This window comes from Streptopelia decaocto (assembly GCF_964273445.1).
Source record: "Streptopelia decaocto genome assembly, chromosome: 5".
Taxonomy (NCBI): Eukaryota; Metazoa; Chordata; class Aves; order Columbiformes; family Columbidae; genus Streptopelia; species Streptopelia decaocto.
This window is the reverse complement of record NC_138659.1, coordinates 254,724-268,876: the sequence shown is the minus strand read 5'-3', so window position 1 is coordinate 268,876 and position 14,153 is coordinate 254,724. Positions and strand designations below refer to the sequence as shown.

The 14,153-nt window shown below is 40.6% G+C and overlaps 1 protein-coding gene across 3 annotated transcripts in view; it reads right to left on the bottom strand.

Annotated features, from left to right (window-relative positions):
* EPS15 (epidermal growth factor receptor pathway substrate 15) overlaps window positions 1–13,698 on the bottom strand; it is a 52,808-nt gene extending 39,110 nt beyond the window's left edge. For all 3 annotated transcript variants that reach the window (XM_082054495.1, XM_082054496.1, XM_082054497.1), the window contains exons 1-8: window positions 13,567–13,698; window positions 5,807–5,848; window positions 4,359–4,448; window positions 3,969–4,016; window positions 2,888–2,983; window positions 2,422–2,487; window positions 1,831–1,956; window positions 1,336–1,395 (exon numbers count right to left, since the gene is read on the bottom strand). In XM_082054495.1, coding sequence (XP_081910621.1) covers window positions 1,336–1,395; window positions 1,831–1,956; window positions 2,422–2,487; window positions 2,888–2,983; window positions 3,969–4,016; window positions 4,359–4,448; window positions 5,807–5,848; window positions 13,567–13,593 — 555 coding nt within the window. In that variant the 5' untranslated portion in view covers window positions 13,594–13,698. The remainder of the gene's footprint in view (window positions 1–1,335; window positions 1,396–1,830; window positions 1,957–2,421; window positions 2,488–2,887; window positions 2,984–3,968; window positions 4,017–4,358; window positions 4,449–5,806; window positions 5,849–13,566) is intronic.
* Window positions 13,699–14,153: the final 455 nt, after the last annotated feature.

Genomic DNA, 14,153 nt, shown 5'->3' with positions numbered 1-14,153 from the left:
GGAGGATGGAGCCAGGCTCTTCTCGGTGACAACCAGTGATAGGACAAGGGGTAATGGGTACAAACTGGAACACAAAAGGTTCCACTTAAATTTGAGAAGAAACTGCTTCTCAGTGAGGGTGACAGAGCACTGGCCCAGGCTGCCCAGGCGGGTTGTGGAGTCTCCTACTCTGGAGGCATTCAAGACCTGCCTGGACACCTTCCTGTGTAACCTCATCTGGGTGTTCCTGCTCCAGCAGGGCGATTGGACTGCATGAGCTTTCGAGGTCCCTTCCAATCCCTGACGTTCTGTGATTCTGTGAATTACAGCATAAACACACAAACCCAAGTATTGTAACAGTTAATTATTAATACTAATCTTAAAGCAATCAGTTTCCAGAAAAAACTGAAGCATATAGGTGCCTCAAAATGACTAAAAAAATATTCAGGAAAGCAATTCTTACGCTTTTATCCTTTCTCAAAAATATATTTGACAGGAGAAAAAGGTAAATTCATCATATTTACATTACCAAAAAAAAAAGCAAGGTTTTGACATTGTCCATAACATCTATTCTGACAATTACACCGGTATTAACTTTTTTAAATTTTATTTTTAAATTTTGACTCTGAAAGGATGAGCAGCAGGTTTTCTTGTATCAATTAAAGGCTGGCTGAGGATAGAAAGCTCACATTACTTTTTCAAGATTCTTGCACTGCAGAACTGCAGTTATCTGTCAGCTTTTCCAGACCTTTAAACTTTGGAGTATCTCTGCATAAAATGACACCCTCTCCTCTAGACAGAATTATAATTCCTTCCTCTTCAATTCACTTACATGCAAAAACAAGCTGAAAATTTGGAGACTAAGTTGATGCATGGTTACTGTCACATTCAAGACTTAGAGAATCTTCAAAAGCAAGACATGCCATCTCTAGAGGGAAGTGAAACTTAGTCACCGCTTCTTACATTATTTCAGCAGTCCTGGCATTAAGTGTTAAAATTCTAATTTGCCATGAACTTTTGAAGAATTGATACATAATTTTCCTCAAAGTTATCTTGAAGCATTCAAGTCCTAGAAACACTGAAGGTTAAGGTAAAACTTGGTGAAATCACTCGGTCTCTCATGGGACAGCAGATCACAGGTGTAAGTTTTAATGGCTCATTCAGCCCACAAAGATAGTTACTGTTGTGCAGTTAGAGACATTCAATAAACTGACAGAAATACTAGCTAGTACTAGAACTTGATTAATGTCTTTGAATAAAGGCAATAAGTGAACCACACAAACAGTCAATTTTATGCATCTATTTCAAACCTCTGTCATGAGGCTTTCAGAACACCAGGAGGCAGAAGATACTTACAACTGCAAATTCATCTCGATCCAGCATTCCATCACGATCAATATCACTCAATTCCCACACCTGCCAAGAAAAAGCAGAATATAGGGATGTTTACCTAATCTGCAGCAGTTTCCTACTGAAAATCTCATTAAAATGGATGTGAGAACAGCCTCCCTCCACCATATCCTAAGTTCTATTAACATTAACAGCATTAGTTTTCAGTGAGCACCATACATTCACATGAACCATGCAAAAGAAGAGAGCTGGAGACAGAACGCACTAACAGCACCCTGCCCTGAACCAAGTGTGAAAGAGTAACTGATAAACTGTGGTAAGAGCCAACCTATCCATTTTTAACTTCCAATTTTTGTACTTGTTATACATGTGGCCACCCCATAAGATAGTGTTCAATAGTTGGGCTTATTACTACAAGTCTTCAATATGAAAATCAGATATTGCTGAGTGTAGCACAGCTATTATTTGTGAATTAACAATTAAGTAGAAAGATATGCTTACTCGCCCTAAGATGTCCACTGGCAGTTTGGAGTTAAGAAGTACAGGTTTCACCTTATCGCCTGACAACAGTCCATTCACAGGATTTAAGCTGTCAAAAATAGCATCATACTTGGCCTTGTCTTCCAGCTGCAGGGGCAGAAGAACAATATTACTTATGGAAACAGTCACGCTTATAGGCTAAGATATGGTCACACTCATAGGCTAGGAAATAGTGGTTCTTTAAAAAGTATTAATTTTTTTAAGTTACAGTTGGAAACACACAGATGATTGTTCCTGATGTTTAAAAGAAAATACGAAAAAGATATTATTTCTAAGTCAGCTGGAGACTAATCCAAAACCCAGTGAGATTTATTCTTCAATTATTTTCATGGCTTCAGGTAACTATTCATAATGAATCAGATTTCTAAACACAAAGAGACTTCCCAAGGGACAAGTGTTTTTATCAAATTAGGTCTACTAGCCCAATTACAGATTTGACATGAATGGTAATTTATCGTAACTCATTAACTATAGCTACGTGTAGCATCATATTTTTCTCAAACACACTTATGTTTTCTTGCAAAGCACATCATAGCCTGCTCTTTAGTTTACCTTAACAGCCCATGGTACATCACTTGATGCTGTTCCACTGAGTAGCAAAGGACTACTAGTATCAGTCTAAAGAAAAACACAGGAAAAACATCCACATTAAATAAAAATGGTTCTGACCTTGCAAAACCACTCCCTTATTTAAGAGGAGGCTCCTTCTGAAAGCCAGAACTGTATTTTTTTCACTTCTACCTTAGTTAAGGATACCAAAATTTGCAGCAAGAAAATTTAAATGCGTTTTCCATTAAGGACAACACTAATAGAACAAATACCACACATATATTTAAATTATACATGTAGCACCTTACTCTTACTTCACATAGCTCAATTTTCCCCTAATGTAGGGTGATATTGCCCTCCAACATCACTTTCAGAGGCATTTGGTATTTATACCAAACCTTCCTAATTGTTCACTTAAAAGCGGTTCTTATTAATGAGCTGATATGTTCGATTAAAAAAGAAATCTTACAAATCTTGGTGGAGGAACAGGCAAATTAAGACTACTCAGGGAAACGTCCAATCCATTCTGTGCACATGCCACAAGTCGTAAAGCCACAAAAAATTCCTACAGGAAACATGAAATTTAAAAGGATTTATTATACGAAAATACTCAAATTTCAGAAGAATTATGAGTTTTTCTAGTATTGCTATATATACAAAGGGTTGCAAATAGCTTCAAAGGGAGTCACAAAGTGACAGAAAGCTGCAGTCAGAAACTGCTGATTTCCTTCAGAGGGGCAAAGTTTGTAATCAGTAGCTCCAAACATTTAGTAGCTTCCTAGCTGGTGTAGCCAGCTCTCAGCACTCGGTTCTTCTATGGCAGAGCAGTGACATTTTAAAGTAGCAATTACAGCCATTTATCTTGGAGGAACTGAGTTGATCCCAAAGGTGGCAGGTGACGGCAAGAGACGAAAGAAAGGTACATACATGAGAAAAAGGAACCAAAAGGAGGAGTCTGAAAACAAAAAATTGTTCAGTAGATGAGACAATCTCCTCCTTTTCCTACACAGGATGAAGCAGTGAGCTCTCCGCAGGCTGCTGTTGAAGTAACTACACTTCAAACCAAACAAGAACGCACATCAGGGCTTTTCAGCAGCATCACTGACACACAAGCCTGACTGTTGGACTGCTCATCGCTGCAACTTCGGAAGAACAACTCCAAAGTGAATGAACTAATGCGAAACCCACCAAATCAGATAGATAACAATTTTAATTTCCACATTACGTTTCCTCCAAGATTAAGAGGAAAAGTCACCTTTGTAGTAAATACAGTACATTAACCCTTAAATTACTTCTCAGAGTATTGTATTGGACAGCTACAGAGGAGCCCATTTTACGACTTAAAGAAAAACTCTGAGGCAGCTGAAGGCTGCTCAATTTATTGTAGCTTACACTGACACGGGAAGTACACACCCAATTCCAATTACAAAAATCTGAAAAAAAAAATCAGCTAGAAAACTACTCTCCTGAACCAGAAGTCTTATTTTTTATCTTATTTCAAGCCTTGCTCATGGTTCAAGTAACCTCATACATCATATAAATAATCATACCTGTTTGTTCAGGATACCTTTGCCATCAGTGTCAGCTAAGTCCCAAATCTAAAACAGAAAAAATCCAGACACAAAGTGTTCTGCACCACTGAGAGGCAGCTGGCAAGTTGCCACTCTATTTAATAACACATTCTTAAATTAAAGTTCAGGTCTTAACTTTCCTGATAGCACTTATTCGTCACGACAAATTTAAATACTGTTGTAATTTCCACTACGTGCTGCAGACATAGTAAAACAAGCAAGGATACTGGAGTTGGGAACTATCGGATAGCACAACTGAAAACACACTAGGAAAGATCATGTATCCTCTAGTACCACTAAGTACTTTAATTTACACTGAATACTAACTGAAGCAAGAGACAGGCTAATTAAATAATTGTCATTAAATACCTTTCCAAGTACCAAATCTGTCAATCCAGACTTTTTCAAGAACACAGCTGCATCAGAAGCTAACACTCTTCCAGCATTCGTAGCGTCAACCTGGGAGGAGGAAAAAAACCTCACGTTGACAATCTAGCTTTCGAATCGATGTGATCTCTAACACAGGCTCCCAAAGAGCTGGCAAACAAGAATACTCGAGTTAACACAGTCACTTCGAGAACAATTTTCAGACTCTTTAAAAAAAAAAAAAAAAAGAAACTCCCTTTCTTTAAAAATAATGTTACATTAAAAGACATTTTGAACTAGCTGCTCTTGATTTCATATCAGGCTTCGGAGGTTGATGTACTGAAGTAACACTGCCAAATTTCAGAAATATTATGCATATACATCTAAGCATCTTCACATTGTGATGTGTTTTACAGTCCTCCAGAAAAACACACTATTATCTCCATCTATCAGTATGCAACTAAGACACGGAGAAAATAAGAATTTTGCCCAGATGACCCAGGTTGGGGCAGAAGCAAGGAAGGTAAACCAGGTCTCCCAAGTCACAAGCTTATTCTTATAGGTCATCAGTGAAAATTTAGGTTAATTCCACTTTGAAACTGAGGAAAACACATTATGGGAGACAAACCACCCTTTTTTTTTTCCAAGGGGTCATCAATTACTCATGAGGTCTTTCTATTAAAAATATAATCTATTTTAATTGTTTTATACAGTCATCCCATTAGTTTACATTTCCTTAAAATCTTTCATATTATCCATGTTTGTAAAATAATATACATTATGTACATGATACAAAATATTGCTATTGCAGAGTAGCTAACCCAGCAATTTTTTTAAAAAGCTGTATTTAGAGCAATTAATACACCTTATTCTTGCTGGACCTGAATATAAAAGTCAGGGGACAAATAAAATGTATATTATTAGAATTTATTTTATATACATAATATTTTATTTTTACATTATAAAGTAAAAGGATTGGTATCCGTTGAGTGAAGCTGCAAGAACTCCATGCATTCTTTTGGCATTCTGTGACCTTCCGTCCAAATTTCGGTCCTTACAGCATCCTGCAAGAACCTCTGGGGATACCGCCAGAGAGATGCAAGTCTTACAGAAGGCTAACTGCACTACAAACACAAGAAATTCAGTTTCACTTGTGAAAAGAAATCAAGACCATATTAACACAGTATTTTGCAAGAATTTACTCCATTCCATCCTGTTATAACTGTAAAGTTATAGATGTCACACATACCTGGTAGTTCACGAGCAAATTAAGTAAGTCACCTTACAACCACTGTTAAATTTATACTCGTATAGCTCAGACCTAAGTGTAATTTACTATAATAATGTATGTTAAAGTAGAACAATTTTCCTTGAACTTTGTTTACACATTGTTGGCCATGCGGAAGTCCACAGCAAAATAATGTTTGTTCTCTCAACAAGAACACACATACCTGTCGATAGAATTTTTCATACACAGGATTTGCACTTGAGAGCTGTAAACGAGAGAGATAAAATTAACCTTAAAGATCTATATTTCAATTCACCTCTCCCTGGATAAAGATATAAAATACTTTTTACTGGTCTTCAAAGAAGCAGTAAGCATGTATAGAATTCTATTCATTCTGTAAAATGATGAGGACTATAACAGCTCTTCATGCTGTAGCTTTTAGAAGATTAACTTGTTGTTTTGAAGTCAGGGATACTAACCACTATCAGATTACTGTCAGACAGGTCACCAGCATGAAACAAGAATTCTTAAGCAAGATCATCTACAGGCAGAAGAAGAAACCTGAAACGATACAGGCTAGGAAGTGTTCTCTAATGACTACAATGCAAGGTAATTTTATTTCGTTCTCCACTGCATCATTTTTTATAATTCAGCATCATATGCAACTAGTATGTAAAATTTTCAGATATCAAATTAACTCCTGGATTAACAACTAAATCCATAGCAATGGTATCAAATTAAGAGAGACTACTGCTTTAACTAAGATTTTTGAAACCTGACTCCTTGCCAGATAACTTCTGCCTTAACTCCACTGCCATCTACCAGACATTCACTGCTCACCTAGACTTGGGTGGACAAGATAAAACAGCTTCTTGTCAAAGGCCCTATCTTTATGAATTTCTTTTTAAACCGTTTTTAGAAACTCCAAAAAAGCCCAAGGCCCGGAACCACGTAAAACGTAATATTTTGGCCTATACCAAATATCCTTGCCAAAGAGATTCCCAGGGAACGTCTTGCTAGGGTTACCTCTCTTCCGCGATGTAAAAACAGGCTCAAAATTAGGTCCTATTTTCATGAAGTGCTTGTTTCCTAAACCAAAGACTGGGTGCATTTATGCAGAGGACAACCCTAGAATTATGGCAATGTGTTGCCCTCACAAACCCAGCTGGAACAACTGAGCATAATACCAGTCAATTACACAGTACATACTAAAACCAACCCCAAACCACATAACTTGGAAAATAATCCAAAAATAGAATTCTCCCCCTTAAGAGGAATATTGTCTTATAACCCAGGACTTACAGACCTTTGTACAAACTAAATCCAACAAGGTAGTTTCTTCAGCTTTAAAATTCAGAAGTTTGCATTGAAATATAGAAACCAACAATATTTTAGATGTTGACATTCATATAGTTGTAGAAAACACTTTACTACAGCACTTATAAATGGTGACAGCTTAAATAAAACCACATACATTTTCCTATAGCAACAGCTAATACAGTTGCCCTTCTGGCTAAGCACTTAGATGTTCACAGGTGCTGATTATCAAAGAGTATTATGAGGAGAACTTTGGTAGAAATCAGGTGTTTAGTGTGATGCTGTTCAACTATGGAAAATGTGCAGTATCACCAGAACATCCTGAGAGATAAATTATAGAGAACAGCTAGAAATAACAGGAGAACTTTCACTCAGACCTTGACATCTGCTTAATCAGCAAGTTTAGGTTGGATATCAAGAAAAATTTCTTCCTGGAAAGGGCTGTTGGGCATTGGAACAGGCTGCCCAGGGCAGTGATGGAGTCACCATCCCTGGAGGGGTTTAAAAGACGTGTGGATGAGGTTTTTAGGGACATAGTTTAGAGGTGCACTTGGCAGTGTTGGGTTAACAGTTGGACTCAATGATCTTAAAGGTCTTTTCCAACCAAAATGATCCTAGGATTTTAAGAGACACTTAAAGAGACATTGCTCCAGAGACACTCAATTTCTTCTAGGAGCTACACAGCATCTGCAATTCTCTAGTTGGTTTGGCCTTTTATTTTGGAGGGGTGGGGGCTGGTGAGTTTTTGTTTGTTTATTGTAGGGTGGGTGAGAAATACCTCTCACACAGCCAGACATTAAAAATTAGACATGCTGGAAAACCATCATTAGTATTCACTGCAACACCTCCATTTATATAGTTTAACCTTGCTCTGACATTGCTCTGGTACCCAAAGACTTCTATGATTTCAGCCATCAACTAAGCAGGCACTTACACATCCCTTAAAATGGCCTGATGAAATATATTCATGTTTTGCCAGACCTCTGACTACGATAACGTCAACATAACCAACAACACTTTCAACCACTATACTGTATTTTCTTAACGAAACCTCCTCAAATGCTGCACTTACCAACTCAGATATGCTCTGAATAACAATCTAGAGGGGTAGTTCTCCTAAACATCCGAGTATTTTACTAAGTATTACTGCATTATAAAGTAAAAATATAGGCACAGAATCAAATTAAAGCTATGAGCAGAAAACAAGAACAGAGCTGGCCAGTGCATACACTACAAGTATTAACTCTCATGCATCATCCCTCTTGCCCAATAGCACCCTTTGTTCTGCTAAATGTTTCATTATTACAGCCAAACCGCTCGTTGTCGCTCCTGGACAGGAAATATCCTGTTGAAGTCCTGCAATGAAAACACCAAGTGCAAAACAATCTTTCCATTCAGTACTTAGAGTACAAGCCAGTAATTTTTATTTGTTTCATTAGTGCTTCCAATATTCATTTTAACATCAGTATCGCTGCAGTAACTGGAATTTCCTGTGACGCCAAATCGAATAATAATAGTAAAAAAGTTTCCCAGGCTATTTTACTAGTAACAGACTTGTTTTTCGTTCAAAGTGTGCCTCACAACAGGTACAAATATAGTCTCGGATATTCTTTTGGGATAAGAAGAAAAATATCTCTCGATGTTTTTCAGTGTTTCACTGTAGAATTTACCTGGCAAAGTTGTTTTTATGGGATTTGTAACAACCAATTGCAAAGAGTAAACTCAAATTGTTTTCAATTCAAAAAGGAGGGAAGGAGAAAAGGTCAGATTCCACAGCATACAAAACCAGAAATACATTATTACGATTCAGTTTAAAAGTTTATAACTTCATAACAGTAATGTCTGTTCCAGTAATTACAACCCTTGTTACAAATCTATGAACTTTAGAATACTAACCTAGGAAATAAAAAACACCTTCAGGGACACCTGCCCTTTTCATCTTCTGCTGTCAATCAAGCCTTTACATCCCCATGTTTACATCCCTCTGGCACACTCCTCTTTAGCTGGGATAAGATACTACTACCAGTCTCTCCACCACATCCATCCTCAACCTTCCTTCACACAAAAAGATTTAAAAACAAACAAGCAAAAAGCTGTCCATTGAGAAAAAACAACTTTCCCCTCCAACCCAAGTGAAATAAAAAAGGAGAAACAAGCTATTCTAGCTTGATTAAAATCCAAAATGCTTATCCTACCATGATGCAAACTCTAGGGTTCATTTAAGAGTTTCCAGGCCAAATGACAAAAATTCGGTCATAAATGTTCTTCACAGTATCACAGTATGTTTGGGATTGGAAGGGACCTCAAAAGATCATCTAGTCCAGTCCCCCTGCTGGAGCAGGAACACCCAGGTGAGGTCGCACAGGAACATGTCCAGGCGGGTTTGAATGTCTGCAGAGAAGGAGACTCCACAACCCCCCTGGGCAGCCTGGGCCAGGCTCTGCCACCCTCACCGAGAAGAAGTTTTTTCTCAAATTTAAGTGGAACCTCTCGTGTTCCAGCTTGATCCCACTACCCCTTGTCCTGTCATTGTTTGCCACCGAGAAGAGCCTGGCTCCATCCCCATGGCACTCACCCTTTATATATTTATAAACATTAATAAGGTCACCCCTCAGTCTCCTCTTTTCCAAACTAAAGAGCCCCGGCTCCCTCAGCCTTTCCTCACACAGGAGATGCTCCACTCCCTTAATCATCTTGGTTGCCCTACGCTGGACCCTCTCCAGCAGTTCCCTGTCCTGCTGGAACTGAGGGGCCCAGTCACACAGTCAGCCAGCCAAAAAGCAGGTAAGTTTAAGGCAAACTGGTCTTCTTATAATGCCCTTTCCAAATAATAATCAACTTGTCTCTTTCCTCCAATTGCTTTACTGTCTCATCCAAAGTGTTTCACGCTTTCTACTGCTTTCAAGCATGTCTCCTACAGCAATAACAAAATATTTACTATCAATTTGTATTCAAATATTACCAAGTACTTCAAAATTCAGCACTTCCATTCCCCCTGAGCAGCTGAAGCATGCACAAAAGCTCTGCCATCTTCTCTCTGCATAGATGTCTGTCACTGCATAATTAAGAATGGTTCCATTTCATTTTCAAATTGCTACAGGAAACCTGTACCACCTTCTAATCAGTACTGAACAAAGCGTGTATAACATGAAAGGGTAGCTCCACGGCCTTTTTGGATGCAGCTACTAAAATGGTTGATGCATTATCAATAATAATAATTTTTTTAAAAGTTCTATCTGCTTTAGGAGCAACCGGCCTCCTCTAGACATGAGTTTAAACACATACACACATACTCAGATTTCCTCATCGCCCATGGAGGACAGAAAGAGGAACAACAGATCTCTCACTCCAGTAAAAAGAACAAGCTAAGATCTTCATTTTGTTGTTCTCTTGAAAAATGCAAACAAAACACCACAAACACAACCACACAGCCACCTGAGGCTTCTGAGACTTGCAGCTGATTAGGATACAAATTGATATTACATGACTTTATCTTGTTTACCAACAAATAAGTTTACCACATTTTTCACAAAAAGCATTTCATCACATCAGGAAGACAAACACAAGAAGCTATCTTCCTATTCTCCCTGAATATTTCTTTACAGTCCTTCCCTGAACTGTGAGCTTCCCCCTCAATCGCACACAGGCAGTTTTTCAGAATAAATCATAAACCACAAATTCCATTTTCAAGAGCAACAATAAGTTTTTGAATGTTCATATTATGCCAGCTTTCAACAAACATCTTCCCCACTCTTAGCAGGCGTTTTCTGCATCTTCAGTTTTCTGTTCCTTCGTCCCTAAATTTCTGAAATTAAGCAATTAAGCAATCATCCTTGGAAGGTCAAAAATACAACTCCTCATGTTGGCTGTGGCTTAATTTGAGTTTTCCAGCAACAGATGACAGTTTTCGAGATAGGAACAGCTCCTTCTCACTGATGTTGCTGGCTTGTTTACAAACTAAAGGCAACCACAACAAAATATTCACTTGCTAGAAGTTCCCTATTCCATTCACAGTTATGCTCTGACTCAGACACTTAGCCAGCAAATGCAAGTGGCAACAAGATGTTGCAGAATAGGTTCAAAATGGAGAGATAAAAGATACTTCTGATTATTACTAAATTGGGAAGAGGAGGTGGAGATAATCACCTTCATTTTGCAACATTCTTTCAAGCGTATTTGGTGTAATAAATTTCACCACAGTTCCAAGGTCCTGAAATATTTTTACTGAACAGCCAAGAGAATAGAATTAGCACCAAAAAGTTTCAAATTAGTTAACTAGAGCTTTGATATGCAAACAAAGGATGCCCAACCTGCTCATTCACTGCAGCTGCAAAGTCATCTGAGAACACCCAAGTCTCATTTGGAAATACCCAACTTCCCAGCCCTGTTAAATCGCAGTCAAACCAAACAGGGAAGGAGAAAAGAAAATCTGACACAATTGTGAGCTTGACTGAAGGTTAATTTGCCCTTAATTCTCTGCATGTGGTTTACAGCAGAAAGTACCTCTCCGCATACTTTTTATTGCTGGTGTTAGTAACTGATCTAAAAGCAGCTGGTAACTGTACCCCTGCCCCGTACTGTCATTTTCACTTCCGCATGCTCATGGAAACAGATTTAGAACACTTGGCAATTTGTTGTGACTTTTCATAACGCTGACATTCCAGAAGGTAGAATCCACACTGAAGAAATTATCTTTAGGCTTGCTTGACTTTCTAAGATGATTCTCATGCAATGTAAGAAGAAAAACAAAAAAACAAACAAACAAGCAAAAAAATGAAATCCCCACATAAATGGTCAACAACGACAGAAATAGCTTCCTCTATTTAACCACTGATGACAGCTGTAGTCACAATGGTTATGAGGATACTAACAATTTTTCTGCTTCTGTCAACATTATCAACATTTGTATTTAGTCCCCCTTTCCATGTGACAAAAAAAGTAAATAAATTCTACAATGAAAGGATTAAACAGCCTGTAAGCAATACTGTCTTGCTGTAGAACACACCAGAACAGACACTCCTGCCCTCTCCCCAAATAAAGGCCCAGAACAGCCCATGCCTTTAGACCAGCAGATTTAAAGGCCGCTGGTCTATGAAAATTGTTTTCCTCTACAGAAAGGAGATATTTTAAACGTTCTTTTGCTTTTAGGCTGTTTAAAAAGCCACAGTGAAGGCTAACCTGCCATTTTGTAATATTAAAGCAAGCTTTCACAGAATATACTATACTTCATAACTATGTATCCTTAAAGACACATTTATTCTCTGCATATATTTGAAGTTCATCTTTCCATTGCACTATCATCCTTTCTCTCCTTGAAAGAGTTGATGATTTTCTCAAAAATCAACTACATAAGTAGCTGCAAATTGAGTAGTCTTGCTGCCAACTTTGTAAACTTACTTATACATGCTTAAGCGATTCACGCTTATTTACCAGCTTTACTTTCTGTAAATGGGACAATTTATTATTGGACTGAAGCATCCCAAGCCAGGAGCATGTGCACCAAGGGGCTTGTGTTAGGTAGAAACCCAAATTTCTCATGTCACTGCTAAATGAAACAAAAAAAGTACCAAACGGTGCAGTTTATTTGCTATCAAATCTCTAGGGAATAAAAGACAATCTTAAAAGTATGAAGCAGTTCTAAAACCATCAGGGAAAAATGCAAGCAACAAAGATATCAGCAAAGTGAGATCACCAAATGGTATAGAATGAATTCGGTTGGAAGTGACCCTCAGGAACATCGAGTCCAACCATAACCTAACTCTAGCACTAAACCATATCCCTAAGAAACTTGTCGAAACGCCTTTTAAACCTCTCTGGGGATGGTGACTCCACCACTGCCCTGGGCAGCCTGTTCCAACGCCTGAAGATTGGTGCCAAGATTCTCCAAGTTTTATGATCATCTCCTACAAAGCTCTTCATTATTAGCATGCAAAAGCACTGGGGCCCACAAAAAAAAAAAAAAAAAAAAGGCAAAATTACTTCCAACCAGTATCTTCAAAGTTAATTTTCTGTTAAAAGAAGGAATTAACCTCTCCCTTCCGAGCCCACCTTCTTGCACAGTGCCCCCAACCCGCTCCCTCCCGACCCCGCGGTCAGTCCCCCGCAGAGGGTACCCGACCCAGGGCGGTCGCGTTTCCAACCCCCAGCGAGCGCTCCGCTCACAGTTCACCACCTGCCTTCGAAATTCACGGGGCGGGTTTTTCGGTTGTTTAAACCAGGCGCTCTGTGTGTTTTATAAAAGACAAAAGACCAACCGCGGTCACAGCCGCCGCAGCTCTGCGGGCCGCTCCCCAGGCCGGGTCCTCCCGTCCCGGCCCCGGGCAGAGGCACCTGCAGCCGGGAGGGATCCGGTTTCACGGCCGCCCCGCGCTCCCTCCCGCACACCGCGGCCCCGCCGGCACCTGACAGCGGCCGTTAGCGCGGCGGGCAGGGCTGAGGGGCGGCGGCGGCCACACAAAGGCGCAGAGCCCTGCGGGAGCGCCGCGCCGCTCCCCACCAGCGCCGAGGCGGCCCCCCCACCCGCCTCAGGAGAGGGTCAGCCCCGGGCCCCGCTGCTATCCCCCGCCCCCGGGGAGGCGCCCAGGCCTCAGAGCGCGTCGGCTGAAGGAGGCGAGCGGCGGGCAGGGGCGGGGAGCCCCTCGCCGCCCAGAGGCCGGCGGAAGGTACCTGTGTCAGGGAGAGGTGGGCGGCCATGCTGCTTCCATCATGCCCCGGCCGGGCCGCAGGAAGGACGCGCCGCGGGCCCGGCACTCACGGCCCAACTTCGGCAACTTCCCCAGCCGGCCCCGGACAAAACCCGGCACCGGATCCACGGCGGCCGGAGCCTCCCCCTCCACCATACGGCAGCGGAAGCCGCAGGCAAAACCAGGCGCCGGAGCGCGCTCGCCGGAGCTCACTAAAGACAGCTGCAACAAAAACGCGGAGCCGGAGGTTTTGACCTGACATGGCGGCCAACGTCTCTGCTCCCAGTTGCAAACCTTTTCCTTACCTTCTTCGTTGGCCCTGCTTCTGCTGCAGATGCTTCAAGCATTTTGAATGGTTGCAGTATCCTAGTTTAGTCATGACACAGGTAGGGGAACTCCCAGAACAGGAGGTGCATCAGGTCTGGGTTCAGTTGCAACACAATTCAGTGAGGCCAGCAGGATGCACTGATTACTGTGGCCTCCTGCCTCTTTCCCCCAGACCTCACCGCTCACAGAAATTATATGCCCACCCAGACAACTGCTGGCTGTATACATCCACCTCCCCGTCAG